Source organism: Nerophis lumbriciformis, linkage group LG10 (genome assembly GCF_033978685.3).
Source record: "Nerophis lumbriciformis linkage group LG10, RoL_Nlum_v2.1, whole genome shotgun sequence".
NCBI lineage: Eukaryota > Metazoa > Chordata > Actinopteri > Syngnathiformes > Syngnathidae > Nerophis > Nerophis lumbriciformis.
Genome location: NC_084557.2, coordinates 45,790,692 through 45,808,457, shown reverse-complemented (window position 1 = coordinate 45,808,457; position 17,766 = coordinate 45,790,692). Strand labels below are relative to the sequence as shown.

Sequence of the window (17,766 nt, the reverse complement as noted above, 5' to 3'; positions counted from 1 at the left end):
GCCCTCGGCTTTGTTCAGTTTTAAATTTTGGCCCACTCTGTATTTGAGTTTGACACCCCTGATCTAATGGATGCATAACGTAACCCCAGCCTCTACTGTAGTGTCTATTCTATGCGCCTTATAATGCTGTGCGCCTTATATATGAACAAACTTTTAAAATATGCCATTCATTGAAGGTGCGCCTTACAATCCGGTGCGCCTTATGGTGCGGAAAATACGGTAGCTAAAGTTGTACCGATTTACAAGACTTATGCCACATTTTCAAAAAATATTGCAGAATTGTTTAACAACAGATTGGACAAAATCATAAAAGTGGAACACTCGCGAACAACCAGTACAATATAAAGCCAACATCGATGGCATTAATCGAAATAACGTAAGAGTATACCAATACAATAGATGATGAACAGTGTGCAGCTGCAGTGTTTATTACTTGAACAAAGGTTTGGCACAATTAATTATATCTTAACAAGTTAGAACAATATGGCATCAGAGGGTTGGTCTTGAATTGTGTAAGAAGCTACCGTATTTTTCAGACTAAGTCGAGGTTTTTTTCATAGTTTGGCCGTGGGTGCGACGTATACTCCAGAGCGACTTATAGTCCGAAAAATACGGTACTTAACCAACAGGGAGCAATATGTGAAGCTCGGCTAACACCGAAGTCCAGCTCAGCACAAATGGTTTAGTGAGTACGCATACCTGCCAACTACTCCGGTTTTCCCGTAATTAGTACGGTTTTCATCAACCTATTCCGGGTTACGGTTGCAGTGATAAAAAATACGGTTTTTCATTAATTAAATTTTTTTTTTTTTTTAAAAGTTTTATTCACGAAATCGCGTAACAACAATGACAATCGACACTGCTTCCCGTAACTTCCTATCGAGCCATTCCGAATGCCATGCGCGAGGCTATTTATAGCACCGCTGCCAAGCACGGGGCACCAGTTGCCATTGTTTCCAAACGAGCGAACGATCATGGAATCAGCCGGAGAAAAATCGCAAACCAGTCTTAAACCGAAAAGAAAACTGCAGTCATTCCGTGAAGAATATTCAAAAGCCTATCCGGGAATAATTATCCGTTCCAAAAAGGGTGAAAACTACGCGAATTGCACCTTGTGCGGACAAGATTTTTCGATCGGACACGGAGGAATTAGCGATGTAAAAGACCACGTTGGGACAAAAAAACACAAGTCTAATGCCGTTGCTAGCGATACAAGTGGAAAACTTTCAACGTTTTTCGGATTTTAGCCACAAAAAGGTAATGACACCAATGTTATCTATTGGAATTGTTTAGTACTGTTATACTGTTAAAAGTGTTTATACTATTTATGCTTTCAAGTCCAAGTTGAAGAAATCTTGTTAAATGTTGACAGCATAACTACCAAAATACAGAAGTATGTCCTTAATATTTTTGCAGTGCTATTTCTGTTGAAAAGTTAAAATGATTACATTAGAGATGTGATGTGGCACTTTTCAAGTGTCTGATGGCTTAAATTAATTTTCATTAATTTTTCATATTTTTAATTCTTTTGAAAGGCTTACAAAAAAAACTACATTTGAATTGTAATTCCATGCTATTGACAGGACTATTAATTTTAATGAAGTTAGCTTACCATGTTTACAGTATGATAATTGTGATAGAAATGTGAATTTTAGGCACAGAATATTTTTTTACAATTGAACAAGGCAGTAGATTATACAAGCTTGGACAGAAAGTTAATAATGACACCAATTTTTTTTTAAATGGAATTGTTTAGTACTGTTTTACCATTTGTTTACTGTAAAAAGTGTTTATACTGTTTATACTTTCAATTAACAAATTGAAGTCTTGTGAAAGGCTGACAGGATAACTGGCATTAACTGTCAAAATAATTTCAAACTATTGAAGTTACCTTACAGAATAAACATGTCAATCAACCCATATGATTTTTGCTGTAATATTTTTGTTTTGAAAAGTCACTGTGACTGATAGAAAAGTGATGGTTCTAGCAACATTTTAACCTGTCTGAATGCTAATAATCATTTTGCGTCGGGGGGGCGAAGCCTGAAGCCCCCACCAGGACTTTGTCCTGGACCTACCGGGGCCTTTGGCCCCTGGACCCTGGCTACTAGGTTTTTCTGATTTCAAAAGTTGGCAGGTATGAGTACGTCCTGAAAGATCAACACAGGAACTGCTAGTATTTAGAAGTAGTAGTAGTCTAGGGCAGGGGTAGGGAACCTATGGCTCTTGAGCCAGATGTGGCTCTTTTGATGACTGCATCTGGCTCTCAGATGAATCTTAGCTGACATCGCTTAACACGATAAGTAATGAATAACGCCGCTGGTAATCAGTGTTAAAAATAACGTTCAAAATATAAAACATTCTAATGCATTTTAATCCATCCATCCGTTTTCTACCGCACCTGTTCAAGAAGTCGCATTAATGGTAAGAAGTATTTGATCTATTATTGGTTAGCTTCAGAATAACAATGTTATTAAAAAGAAAAAGAGACTTATTATACTCTTAAAAATGTTGGTCTTACTTAAAAATGCACGCATTTAGTTGTATTCAGTGTTAAAAAATATTATACGGCTCTTACGGAAATACATTTGAAAATATTTGGCTTTCATGGCTCTCTCAGCCAAAAAGGTTCCCGAACCCTGGTCTAGGGATTTGTCATTTCATGTTATGCAGGTTGTATTGTTCCACCAGGAGGAGGAGCAGAGGTTCGCTGCTGAGGAGAAAGCTGCTAAAGAAAAAGAAGCTTCTGCCACCACAGCCGTTGCTGCTCTACAGGCTGCCAACGCACATGTAACTAATATACTAATTAGCGTATGTGATCTGTGTTTTGATTTAAGACAAGGCACCCTTCTAAACACAACTTTTCATGACTTATGTTATTGGTAATTGTGTATGACCTAAACCATATTATTATTTTGTTTGAATTGTCTTCATAGCTGATTGAAATATTAAAATCTTTTTCCCTCTCTTTCACTTGTTAATTTTAGAAGACTGCTGCAAACCTGAATGTGACTGTGGATATTGAGGTAACATTCATCTAATTGTACTTGAAAAATGTTTTAATTCTATAAATTAAACATCCTATGTAATACTAGAGGTAACCTAACACAAGATCAGGTGTGTGCAAACTTTTTGCCTCCAAGGGGCCAAAGTGAAATTGAGCCGAGAGCCAAAAACAAAGATTTTCAGCGTAAAACACAAATGGCCTAAATGTAAATAATTAATCAATTAATAAGGTAAAGGGTTTGTTTGCAACTTGCTGAAAGTTACATTTTTCAAACCAAAAAAATATAACAAGAACACAATTGGCTAGCTTATGTTACCATTATGTGGTTAAATAGAACACTAGGGTTGGGAATTGATTTTGTTTGGTTTAGTTTAGAGGCAACATGACCTTACAAAGCCGACTGAGTTCTCAAGAGGCACATACGTAGCATAGAAATAAAATAACTTTTTCGTAAATATAAGAACTGTATATTCTTCTGTAGGACTTAATCATGTGCAAATTACACAAGAATGTAACATTTATTTAACATGTGATATTAACTTATTACATGGAAAGTCAGATATAATTTTGATCATAATGGCTTACAGTTTATGAAAACTTTGAATTGAAAATCTCAGAAAATGTAAGGTTTCAAAAACTGTTAGCCACTATGTTCAGAATTAGAACAAATAAATGCTTGGCATATCTCACTTTGCATGTAATGAGTTATCACAGATTAGTTTCACATTTTGAGTTGATTGCTGATATGAATGGACTTTTACACCACATTCTAATTATACGAGTTTCAGCTGTGTAATATAATGACTGAGAGGAACTCTGGTTGCAGGAAAACATGCAGCTTTTCTCTGACTATAATTGAACCTTCACCTACCGAAAATGCAAACTTTTGGCCACAAACTTTGTTGCTGCTCGGTGACATTCGTCTAGCGCAGGCCTGGGCAATTATTTTGACTCGGGGGGCCAAATTTAGAGAAAAAAATGTGTCTGGGGAATTTTTAGGAACACTAATACAAAACCTCACAATGTCTGATTGAATGCTAAAAACGTTATGACAGACCCCCTTAAAAAGCTGAATGGAATTTAAATGTTTTCTATGAAGGATAAAACACTGAATATTGACAACATATGGATGTCACAGCCCCTCTCGATCGACATATTTTACAATCAAGCGAAACTTAACAAAAATGTAACAAACACAGCGAAATATGAACGCGAAGGGTAAAAAAACCCCACATACAATCTGATATACAGTGTTGGGTTAGTTACTGAAAACCAGTAACTAGTTACAGTTACTAGTTACTTTATTTCAAAAGTAACTCAGTTACTAATTTAGTTACTTAGACCAAAAAGTAATGCATTACTGTGAAAAGTAACTATTCAGTTACTTTTTTTTTCTTCTTTTTTTTTTTTTTAAAAGCTCCCATTAATGCCCTTTTCGCCTTCATTTCAGTACTGTTATTGCACTGGAGAATAATACAATCTGTTGATCAACTTGACATGCATTTGCATCACTGAACTCAGAAAGCAATGTGGTCTACATACAACACACAAAGACAAAGATATGTTTCAAAGGGACAATTTATTTCAGGCCAGAACAAATTGACAAAACTATTTTAAATAGCTGCAACATAACATACATAAGTAACAAACAGCATAATAACAACATAGCTGTAAACCTGGCTTCACCTAAGGAAGGCACACGTGACATACACAAAGCCTAACCAGGCAGATTTGAATTGTTGTTTTGGGCAGTAGACGGGATCTTTGATCCAAGACACAATTTATATTTAACTAAAATGTTATTTTCTTTGTGGTCGACAAAAAAAAGAAGTGAGAATATCTCCATGTTAAGACACTCGAGTCGAGTGTCGAGAGCTGCGGCTCCGTTGTTAGTAAACACAGACACGCCCCCCTCCCCTCCCCACACCCACACCCAGACACACACAGAGCGCGCCTCCAGCTTGTGACACAAGAACATTCAGAAGGACGACACCGCAGCGCTCCAATAAAACACACTCAGATCTTCTGTTTCTAGCAGATACTACATAAAAAATAACGCAGTAACGCATCATGTAGTAACGGTAACTGAGTTACTGAATATAAAAAAAATAACGCGTTAGATTACTAGTTACTGCCGAAAATAACGGCGTTACAGTCCCAACACTGCTGATATATCTATAAGCTTTAGAACTTTGTTGTAAAAATCTCCTTCCGTGTCTGTCCCTGACACGCACATTTCAGGCTGGCCGCTCTGGAAACACTTTGTGGAAATGCTCCCCACCCACACTGCTTGGTGCCTCGTCTGAGCTGCTGTGACTTAGATTACCATAGTAACTAATTAGCTTACCATAGTATCTAATGAGATTACCATAGTATCTAATTAGATTACCATAGTAACTAATTACATGTGCTTTGTGGACTTGGAGAAGGCATTCGACAGTGTCCCTCGGGAAGTCCTGTGGGGAGTGCTCAGAGAGTATGGGGTTTCGGACTGTCTGATTGTGGCGGTCCGCTCCCTATATGATCAGTGTCAGAGCTTGGTTCGCATTGCTGGCAGTAAGTCGGACACGTTTCCGGTGAGGGTTGGACTCCGCCAAGGCTGCCCTTTGTCACCGATTCTGTTCATAACTTTTATGGACAGAATTTCTAGGCGCAGTCAAGGCGTTGAGGGGATCCGGTTTGGTGGCTGCAGGATTAGGTCTCTGCTTTTTGCAGATGATGTGGTCCTGATGGCTTCATCTGGCCAGGATCTTCAGCTCTCACTGGATCGGTTCGCAGCCGAGTGTGAAGCGACTGGGATGAGAATCAGCACCTCCAAGTCCGAGTCCATGGTTCTCGCCCGGAAAAGGGTGGAGTGCCATCTCCGGGTTGGGGAGGAGATCTTGCCCCAAGTGGAGGAGTTCAAGTACCTCGGAGTCTTGTTCACGAGTGAGGGAAGAGTGGATCGTGAGATCGACAGGCGGATCGGTGCGGCGTCTTCAGTAATGCGGACGCTGTATCGATCCGTTGTGGTGAAGAAGGAGCTGAGCCGGAAGGCAAAGCTCTCAATTTACCGGTCGATCTACGTTCCCATCCTCACCTATGGTCATGAGCTTTGGGTTATGACCGAAAGGACAAGATCACGGGTACAAGCGGCCGGAATGAGTTTCCTCCGCCGGGTGGCGGGGCTCTCCCTTAGAGATAGGGTGAGAAGCTCTGTCATCCGGGGGGAGCTCAAAGTAAAGCCGCTGCTCCTCCACATTGAGAGGAGCCAGATGAGGTGGTTCGGGCATCTGGTCAGGATGCCACCCGAGCGCATCCCTAAGGAGGTGTTTAGGGCATGTCCGACCGGTAGGAGGCCACGAGGAAGACCCAGGACACGTTGGGAAGACTATGTCTCCCGGCTGGCCTGGGAACGCCTCGGGATCCCCCGGGAGGAGCTGGACGAAGTGGCTGGGGAGAGGGAAGTCTGGGCTTCCCTGCTTAGGCTGCTGCCCCCGCGACCCGATCTCGTATAAGCGGAAGAAGATGGATGGATGGATGAACTAATTAGATTACCACAGTAACTAGTATATCATGCAAAAGCGCATATTCCAACAATTGAAGTACCGTATTTTTTTAACTATAAGTCGCAGTTTTTTTCATAGTTTATGAAAGTTGCATAATGTTTTTTTCCTTCTTTATTATGCATTTTCGGCAGGTGCGACTTATACTCCGGTGCGACTTATACTCCGAAAAATGCGGTACTTTGTATAGTTCAAGACTTCTGGTAATTTGAAAACATCATAATGGCGGCTACACTTTTCATCTTAAAGATTTAAAGAAAATTATTTGGGAATGTTGAAAAGCTTAACGGGCCTTAGTTTGCCCAGGTCTGGTCTAGCGGCATACGTGAACTGGGGCAGCAGAATCTGTCTCTCGTCATGCTCATCTAAATGAGAAGGCATTCATTTCAACTTAACAAATAATAGCCCCAACATAATAGGCGGTGTTAGTATCTGTTGTTTTCAGATGATGTGCTAGCATTACTGCTGCTAGAATTAGATAGGAGCGGTAAAAAATGTGACTTTAATTTCAAATAATTGCATGCTTCAAATGTTTCAACATTGCTCGCATGTCCTTCTCTTGATGAACTTGCAGCCTTATAATTATTACAAGTAGCACTGTTGCAATTTTTTCTTGTAAAATGTAGTCAACTTTAGAACGTTTGTTGCGCCAGGGTTTTGCCATTTTGAGATCTCACGTCATTACTCACATGGCGTTATGACGTCATCCCCACCGGGAAGGATTGATAAGAGAACCGTTTGAATAAATAGCAAGCGATTCCAAGGAATCGATATACTTCTGAACAAGGAATTGATATACTTCTGAACAAGAACCGGTTTTCGATTCCCACCCCTAGTCTATTTTTCACAATTACTAAATTTATGTAAGAAATTTTAAAATGAAAATGATTGATGTTTACGGCGGTCACTCCCCCTGTCTCGTCATCATGTAAGTACAGGCAGCGTGTGCACACATACAAAAGTACCGTATTTTTCGGACTATAAGTCGCAGTTTTTTTTCATAGTTTGGCCATAGGTGCGACTTATACTCAGGAGCGACTTATGTGTGAAATTATTAACACGTTGCCGTAAAATATCAAATAATATTATTTAGCTCATTCACGTAAGAGACTAGACCAGGGGTCGGCAACCCGCGGCTCCAGAGCCGCATGTGCGGCTCTTTGATCACTCTGATGCGGCTCAGCAGCTTACTTGCCGAACCCCCCGATTTTCCCGTGAGACTTCCGGATTTCAGTGCCTCTCGCAGAAAACTCCCGGGATTAATATTCATGATTTTCACCCGTACAGCTATAATAAGGGCGTGCCATGATGGTACAGCCTTTGGCGCCCTCTACAATCTGTATTAACAGCGTGCCAGCCCAACCACTTGTTATACAGTATGCATCTTCTGCTTGCACACGTACGTGACAGCAAGGCATACTTGGTCAACAGCCACACTGACGGTGACCATATAAAACAACTTTAACACTCTTACTAATAATGCGCCACACTTTGAACCAAAACCAAACAAGAATGACAAACACATTTCGGGAGAACATCTGCACCTTAACACAACATAAACACAACAGAACAAATACCCAGAATCCCATGCAGCCCTGACTCTTCCGGGCTACATTATACACCCCTGCTACCACCAAACCACGCCCCCACCCCAACCCTGCTCCCTCACACATCAACCCAACCCCCCACCCTCCCTTCTGTGCGTCGGTTGAGGTGGGCGGGGTTTGGTAGCGGGGTTGTATAATGTATCCCGGAAGAGTTAGGGCTGTATGGGATTCTGGGTATTTGTCCTGTTGTGTTTATGTTGTGTTACGGTGCAGATGTTCTCCCGAAATGTGTTTGTCATTCTTGTTTGGTGTGGGTTCACAGTGTGGCGCATTATTAGTAAGAGTGTTAAAGTTTTTTTTGTTTTTTTTATACCGCCACCGTCAGTGTGACCTGTGTCGTTGTTGAGCAAGTATGCCTTGCTGTCACTTATGTGAGCGAGCGGAAGCCCCATACAATGTGTGGCTTATCAGGCACGCTGGTTGTAGTGGGTGCTATATGCTGTTCCATCACGGCACGCATGACGCTGAATACCGCCATTCATATAAAACCCGCGTGCCGCACCAGCATTCAAATTCCATATTAAGGTGTGGGCAGCGTGTCTGAGACCCCTGGTTTATACATAGCACAAAGCAAAAAAAAATACTTTGTATGCAGTGTTATTTCATTTTAAATTTCAAAACATTTTTGTGGCTCCCATTGTTTTCTATAATTTGTGAAACTGGTCAAAAGGGCTCTTTGACTGGTAAAGGTTGCCGACCCCTGGACTAGACGTATAAGATTTCATGGGATTTAGCGATTAGGAGTGACGGATTGTTTGGTAAACGTATAGCATGTTCTATATGTTATAGTTATTTGAATGACTCTTACCATAATATGTTACGTTAACATACCAGTTGGTTATTTATGCCTCATATAACGTACACTTATTCAGCCTGTTGTTCACTATTCTTTATTTATTTTTAATTGCCTTTCAAATGTCTATTCTTGGTGTTGGCTTTTATCAAATACATTTCCCCAAAAAATGCGACTTATACCCCAGTGCGACTTATATGTTTTTTTCCTTCTTTATTATGCATTTTCGGCCGGTGCGACTTATACTCCGGAGCGACTTATAGTCCGAAAAATACGGTAACCAACAGTCATGTTGTTATAATAGAATATACATTTAATGACAGTTAACGCTAACTATCCAAATCGCTATTATTAGCTAACAGCATTAAAAGCTCATGTGCATGAACTGATAACAAATTTTGCTCGACGATATATATTGACCTACAAATTGTTGCCGTTAAAAGATATTGTCAACATTATTAACCACTGATGTAATGATAATACATAATAATAATGCATGTACATCCTTTCAAATGCAATAAACTTGTATGTTTTGTATATTTTAACATTGTATTTGGAATGTAAACTTTTAAATCTCCAAGTTAAATAAAACAAACCAATAATACAAATAAAGTACAAACCCCGTTTCCATTAGAGTTGGGGAATTGGGTTAGATGTAAATATAAACGGAATACAATGATTTGCAAATCCTTTTCAACCCATATTCAATTGAATGCACTACAAAGACAACATATTTGATGTTCAAACTCATAAACTTTTTTTTTTTTTGCAAATAATTAGAATTTCATGGCTGCAACACGTGCCAAAGTAGTTGGGAAAGGGCATGTTCACCACTGTGTTACATCACCTTTTCTTTTAACAACACTCAAACGATTGGGAACTGAGAAAACTAATTGTTGTAGCTTTGAAAGTGGAATTCTTTCCTATTCTTGTTTTATGTAGAGCTTCAGTCGTTCAACAGTCCGGGGTCTCCGCTGTCGTATTTTACGCTTCATAATGTGCCACACATTTTCGATGGGAAACAGGTATGGACCGCAGGCGGGGCAGGAATGTACCCGCATTCTTTTTTTACGAAGCCACGCTGTTGTAACACCTGCTGAATGTGGCTTGGCATTGTCTTGCTGAAATAAGCAGGGGCGTCCATGAAAAAGACGCCGCTTAGATGGCAGCATATGTTGTTCCAAAACCTGTATGTACCTTTCAGCATTAATGGTGCCTTCACAGATGTGTAAGTTACCCATGTCTTGGGCACTAATGCACCCCCATACCATCACAGATGCTGGCTTTTGAACTTTGCGTCGATAACAGTCTGGATGGTTCGCTTCCCCTTTGGTCCGGATGACACGATGTCGAATATTTCCAAAAACAATTTGAAATGTGGACTCGTCAAACCACAGAACACTTTTCCACTTTGCATGAGTCCATCTTAGATGATCTCGGGCCCAGAGAAGCCGGCGGTGTTTCTGGATGTTGTTGATAAATGGTTTTCGCTTTGCATAGTAGAGCTTTAACTTGCACTTGCAGATGTAGCGACCAACTGTATTTAGTGACAGTGGTTTTCTGAAGTGTTCCTGAGCCCATGTGGTGATATCCTTTAGAGATTGATGTCAGTTTTTGATACAGTGCCGTCTGAGGGATCGAAGGTCACGGTCATTCAATGTTGGTTTCCGGCCATGCCGCTTACGTGGAGTGATTTCTCCAGATTCTCTGAACCTTTTGATGATATTATGGACCGTAGATGTTGAAATCCCTAAATTTCTTGCAATTGCACTTTGAGAAACGTTGTTCTTAAACTGTTTGACTATTTGCTCACGCAGTTGTGGACAAAGGGGTGTACCTTGCCCCATCCTTTCTTGTGAAAGACTGAGCATTTTTGGGAAGCTGTTTTTATACCCAATCATGGCACCCACCTGTTCCCAATTAGCCTGCACACCTGTGGGATGTTCCAAATAAGTGTTTGATGAGCATTCCTCAACTTTATCAGTATTTATTGCCACCTTTCCCAACTTCTTTGTCACGTGTTGCTGGCATCACATTCTAAAGTTAATGACTATTTGCCAAAAAAAAAATGTTTATCAGTTTGAACATCAAATATGTTGTCTTTGTAGCATATTCAACTGAATATGGGTTGAAAATGATTTGCAAATCATTGCATTCCGTTTATATTTACATCTAACACAATTTCCCAACTCATATGGAAACGGGGTTTATAAGATTGATGATGGCAACTTGTTAGCATAGCACACATTCCATAAATGATTGTGTGAGCTTGAAAGAGGTCAAAATAAATATGTATTAAAATTGAATTCCACCCTTTGCCGAGCCAAACCTAAAGACTCGGCAGGACTTTGGGATCCCCTGGACTAGATGGAAAGAAATCTAAAATGTGCAAATGTGAATTTCTTAGATACGTTCATCTATTCTCACAAAATGATGCTTTCTAACAAACAAAAATAGCCTATAATTAGACACTATTTTTGGGCATAAACTTTGAATCAGCTTCATAATTAGTTTTTTTTGTCTTCTCAATCTCTGCAGCGTTCTGTAATGACCACACCTGCAGGAAAAGGCTGTGGACTCAATGTCACTGTAGATGTGGAGGTAAATGTGGAAGAATGTTGTATTGCCGCACTGATACTTAAGTGCACATTTTTTCCTATATATATCTGTGTTGGCCCTGCGATGAGGTGGCGACTTGTCCAGGGTGTACCCCGCCTTCCGCCCAATTGTAGCTGAGATAGGCTCCAGCACCCCCCGCGACCCCAAAGGGAATAAGCGGTAGAAAATGGATGGATGGATGGATATTTAAATGGTATAAATCCTCAAATAATAATTGTATCTCCCTGTTCAGAAATCCCCACATTGGACGTACTTGATCACTCCAGAGGGTGGCAAGAACGTGAAGACTATGTCCAAAAATTCAGAAGACTACGGCATGGACCAAAACAGCGATGATTCTACTGATGACGAGTCCGCTCCAAAAAAGCAAATTCCGTCTTGGGCAGAAGGTATGCTTTAACCTTTTTAGAAGATAAACATATAGTTGTTGTTTGAAAATGAGAACTGTTGGATTATTTTTGTGTTTTAACCAGAATAACTATGTTTATGTTGTCATGTAGTTTTAATCAGTGCTGCTTTTCTGGTCATTCTGGTAGTAAATGCCAGCACATGTAACTCCACCCACATGACAAGACTCAAATCAATAGTGTTTCATCCAGAAGTAAAACTGTACTTTTGTCGAGTACTAAAGTTAGTGTTTTTTTCTAGTTTCAAGTTTATTCACAATGCCATATTACAATTAAAACAGTCGTGAATATCCATTTAAGGATGGTGGTAAGTGAAAGGGTCCCCCAGATAAGCTAGAAGAAGCTTTTAGCAGGGGGTCCAGAGGTCAGTATATGCATGGAATGCTGAAACATGGTGGCAAGCACAAAAACGCTATATGATAAACACAAAATAGGAGCACTAAAGCAAGCATACACATACATACATACCGGTACATACATTCAACCATGCACAGCCCAACAGTAGTGTACCCCACATGAGGCATTAGAGATAGGGGGTTAATAGGAATGATTTCAGTTTCTTTTTGAAGTTGGTGAATGAATACAGCATCCTGAGGCTCTCATCAAGCCGGTTCCAGATCTTTGGTCCCCTGCATACAACACTTCGAGCAGTAAAAGCCAGTAGACAATGTTTACCTGATATCAGGTCAAAGTTGCGAGTGTTGTGGGCATGCTGGGGATGATAGATAGGAACCAAGCTACAGAGCCTGAGATTCAGCCTGTGGATGACTTGATAGGTTAGACAAGCATTGTGATAAATATTGAACTGAGTCTTAAGAGATGATAATTATGGAATAGATGTTGAGTGGGGGCATTAAACTTGGACCACGACAGGGCCCGTATGATTTTCTTTTGCATGGATTCTGATTTGTGAATGTAGGTAGGGAAGGTGTTACACCAGATGTTCAGGTTGTTTATCTGTAAACACAACATCAATGTAACATGAATAACAACTTCATGAGTTCTTTAAGATCAGTGTGAAATGAACAACAAATATGTAGTGCATTGTAATCTTTTATTTGACGATTAGTTGTTGATGTCAACATTTTTGGGACTGACTCATAATGTATGTTTTTATTATGATGTTCTGGAGGAACGTCATACTTGAGGACCCATGTCTTAACCCAAAATGTGTTGTCTCAATTGAATATTTTTGTCCTTTCAGGTCACAATCTACAAAAGATAATTATGAAACAGTACTTCAATCCTCCTGACTTGGACTCTTTCTTTGGCTCGATCGAGGCACCAAATCTGGAGAACATCTTTTACAAGAGCAAACCTCGCTACTTTAAACGCACCAGCTCTGCTGTGTGGCACTCACCTCCTGTTGGGAAGAAGTAACAGGTGCACTGATTATAGTGAGGCCTCGCTGTACAAATCTTTTATGTTTTAAGTTGGCTTCTCTAAAAATGTATGTTTGGGATGTTTTTAGAGTATTACAGTAAATGTTCGTCTTGCATGTTTGTAGATGGGAAATGTTTTTAGCATCTTGTAACATTAAAATATAAAGACTGAAACCATCGGTGTTTATTCCCAATTTGTTTTTATTAAACTTTTAATACGGTTGTTTTTAGAGACACAGAAGACGCGCAAGTTTGTTCCACAATCAGTGGTGGATGCATTCTGCACTCTTTGCGTCTATGTCAAGCCTGATGGAACAAATCATGTGTTATCCCTTATTTTCCCATCATGACAATGATTGATATATACAAAAAATATTGCACCTTGTTTCCTGCCCACATTTTTTAATTGGATTATTTTGAGACAATACTTAATTCCTTTCATTGTATACTTTTTGGGTTCGCCCGATCAGCACGGTGGAAGAGGGGTTAGTGCGTCTGCCTCACAATATGATGGTCCTGAGCAGTCGTGGGTTCAAATCCGGGCTCGGGATCTTTCTGTGTGGAGTTTGCATGTTCTCCCCGTGTCTGCGTATGTTCCCTCCGTGTACTCCGGCTTCCTCCCACCTCCAAAGACATGCACCTGGGGATAGGTTGATTGGCAACACTAAATTGGCCCTAGTGTGTGAATGTTGTCTGTCTATCTGTGTTGGCCCTGCGATGAGGTGGCGACTTGTCCAGGGTGTACCCCGCCTTCCGCCCGATTGTAGCTGAGATAGGCTCCAGCGACCCCTAAGGGATTAAGCGGTAGAAAATGGATGGATGGATGGGTTCGCCCGATTTGTAGATATTGTTTGACCATGGTGCAGCCACTTAGAATAATTGTCACATTTCTGTGAATTGATGCTTGTTGTGTATTATTTAGGTGTCATGCCGCCTGATGAGTACTACTACAACGTCAGCAACTCTGTCTAAACAAACACAGTGGCTAAATTGAGGTACCGGTACTGTACATGCATGTTTGTGTAGTTTACACCTAGTTTGGGAGGGAATAACACCCTTGCTGTTCTGAGTTTACAATTTGCTGTGGAATTAGCTGATCTTCTCAAGCACCCTGCACCAAACGAATGGCAAGATGTGGCTGAAAACCTCCAAATACCTTTTGACCAACAATCTCAATACCATCCTGAGTTTGAAGGCTATACCAAAGGTACTTTTCTCAACCATTTTAATCTAGTCTGTATTAGCATGAAGTTGTCCCCGCCCCCAGGATGTACAGTGAAACAGGCTGATGCTGTGATGCTGAGCTATCCTCTGGGACTGCCCATGTCCCTTGAGATCAGAAGAAATGATCTTGAAGCTTACGAGGCTGTCACAGATCCTCTTGGACCAGCCATGACTTGGGTAAGACTCTCAGGAAGTTGACATGCACACTTTAGTCGAGCTAAACTAAGGGCCTCTAACACATTTTAAGGCAAGTGCAGACTTTTAGTCATCCCACAATTGTTGCAGTGCAGGTTTTTACATAAAGTAACGGAAGTAAAACATAATGAAAAACATTACTGATAAACAGTGTTGGGACTAACGCCGTTAGTTTCGGCAGTAACTAGTAATCTAACGTGTTATTTTTTATATTCAGTAACTCAGTTACCGTTACTACATGATGCGTTACTGCGTTATTTTACGTAATTTTTTGTGTAGTATATGCTAGAAACAGAAGATCTGAATGTGTTTTATTGGAGCGCTGCGGTGTCGTCCTTCTGAATCTCTTGTGTCACAAGGAAGAGACGCGCTGGGTGTGGGGAGGGAGCGAGGGAAGGGGTGTGCACAGCAGCATTGGTGAGGGAGGGTCAGAGACAGAGAGAGAGAGAGTTATGATAAACGCGCATGCGTCGCCAGGCTCTGCTTTTTATCCATAGATTTATCACATTTAATTTTTTATTATCTATAGCAGGGGTGTCAAAAGTGTGCCCCGGAGGCCTAATGTTTTAAAGGCCCACAGCACATTCTAAAAAATACTATTAAAATAAACAAAAACATAACAAAATTGAAATGAAAAAGCTTAAAGGTGAAATGTAATTTAGAAAAAGTTGCAATGTTGACTAATAAAACAAAGCAGTTTTTTTTTCTTTCAAAATCAATGGTATTATGAATTATTGACCTATCCAAGGTTCCCATTACTTGAGATCAAATATTCCACTAAGAAAAATATTTTTGGTGGAAGATTTTACATATTTTGTGTGTTTGCCATTAAAAACATAGTTTTGTTTGACAAAAAAGGGCGGAAAACAAAAAAACAACATAAAAAAAACAAAAACATTTTGAAATGAGGAATCGATGTGAAGTTGATGTAGACTCCAGAGATTTAAGCGTTAAATACAAAATGTATGTATGCCCTGGCACACCATTATCATAATTTCATGACCCAAGCAAAACACTTTTCACACTTTTATACTGAAATAAATACACCTACAACTTATTCAATAAAAACATAGAAAAAACTACCATCAGTGGTAAATTTGAGATCCATGAAGGAAAGAAGAAAGTGAATGAATGTTTATAACTGAATACATTGCATGCATACTGTTGCGTTTTGGACCAGTTGTTCCTCCCAGGGAATTCAAGTCACAAGTCGCTCCCAAGCTCTTTACGACACTTAAAGCTGAGTTGAAAAACCACCAGAGACAGAATAGGTATTTTGTAATATATTTGCAAAGCTTTGCAGATATACATTACAGAGACAGCATAGAACATTCGGCCCAAAACCCTCTCCCCTCTTAAGTCGCAGGCAGTCATCTCTCTTTAGCCAAAACAAATGCTTATTATCACTCTCTCTAACATTCCTCACTTCAAGGTTAAGCACACAGTTTTGCAGACAACCAAAAGACCACATTTGGAAGAAAAACACTAGCTGTTTTGTAATATGACAATGAAATCAAAAGAAGTAACATTTAAATTCGGATATATGTAAATATCTGCCTCCAACAATTCACATTTGTTTTCTTTTTTTATAATTTTTTTTTAATGAATTAAGCAACGTTTATGACAACCTTTTTCCAAAACACAATATAGAATGTGAGATATAACAGGATAATGCATACATTTGTCATTTGTTTTCAAAACGCTTACAAAAAAGTGGGACCCCAAAAATGTACTGTGGGACCCCATTTTTATGACTTGATGGGGTCCCTGGGACCCCATTTTGAAAATTCCTAGCGCCAACACTGCTGTCAACAGAGGAGAAAAAATGCTTTATTTAAATAAATATATTATTTATAAAGCAAGTTCAAGTATCATTGGCAAATTTTCACCAAGTCCCGGCCTTGGCACGCATATATGTGTCCTCTTTTTGGCATTTCAGAATATGGCCAGCCTAGATATAATCACTACTTTTCTTTTGTCGAGCACAAAGAAAAGAACATTTTAGTTAAATGTAAGTAGTGTCTTGGATCAAAGATCCCATCTCCTGCCCAAAACAGCAATTCAAATCTGCTGAAACAGCTACAAAAGCAACTAGCTTCGACAAAGCTAGTAAAGAGAGACACACTTCACCTCCTAAGCAACAGCGGCTGGATTTTAACTGAGGCACTGCTAGCCAGGACAACATTGATAGAGCCATTGCAGCGTATGTGCTAGAAGACATGCAGGCTATTTCTACAGTGGAGTCACCCGCTTTTAGGCAGCTACCGTAATTAGCATGATACCGGCATCAAACAGCAAATGGCAGGAAAACATTTTCCAAGCTCCTGGACACAGTGGACAGTGAGGACATAAACATGGAAAGCAAGCTCAAGAAGACACTCCAAACTCTACCTCTGCTCATCATTCATCACTAAAGGTACACACACTCTGTCAATTCTCTTATATACTCTTTCATTCTAGACTTCTAGAGTGTTTGATTATCACATCACTCTAAATGTATAGACTACAAAGTTCACAAACAAAGAGGGATCCTAGTGGGCCAGGCCAATCTTTCCTTATCTCTAAACTAAAACTGGGGAAATGCGTAGAGTGTTCTGGGCTTCAGACATGATTTTATTTCAGAATTCCTTGAGGGAAAAAACGCCTGGTTAGGCTTTGTGTATGTTAAGTTTAAGTCAAAGTACTTCCTTGGTTTACAGCAATGTTGCTATTATGCTGTTTGTTACTTATGTATGTTATGTTGCAGCTATTTAAAATAGTTTTGTCAATTTGTTCTGGCCTGAAATAATTTGTCCCTTTTTGAAACATATCTTTGTCTTTGTGAGTTGTATGTAGACCACATTGCTTAGCAGAGTTCAGTGATGCAAATGCATGTCAAGTTGATCAACACATTGTATTATTCTCCAGTGCAATAACAGTACTGAAATGAAGGCTAAAAAGGCATTAATGGGAGCTTTAAAAAAAATAAGAAGAAAAAAATAAGTAAC

The 17,766-nt window shown here is 39.8% G+C and overlaps 1 protein-coding gene across 5 annotated transcripts in view; it reads left to right on the top strand.

The window, feature by feature from the left end:
- The window catches only part of LOC133612271 (inner centromere protein B-like), a 41,736-nt gene extending 28,202 nt beyond the window's left edge, over positions 1 to 13,534 (top strand). For 2 of the 5 annotated variants that reach the window (XM_061969517.1, XM_061969514.1), the window contains 5 exons: positions 2,692 to 2,790; positions 2,988 to 3,026; positions 11,491 to 11,553; positions 11,804 to 11,960; positions 13,183 to 13,534. In XM_061969517.1, the coding sequence (XP_061825501.1) occupies positions 2,692 to 2,790; positions 2,988 to 3,026; positions 11,491 to 11,553; positions 11,804 to 11,960; positions 13,183 to 13,358 (534 nt within the window). In that variant the 3' untranslated portion in view covers positions 13,359 to 13,534. The remainder of the gene's footprint in view (positions 1 to 2,691; positions 2,791 to 2,987; positions 3,027 to 11,490; positions 11,554 to 11,803; positions 11,961 to 13,182) is intronic. The other 3 variants (XM_061969515.1, XM_061969518.1, XM_072913969.1) reach the window with 3 other exon arrangements.
- The last annotated feature ends 4,232 nt before the right edge of the window (positions 13,535 to 17,766 follow it).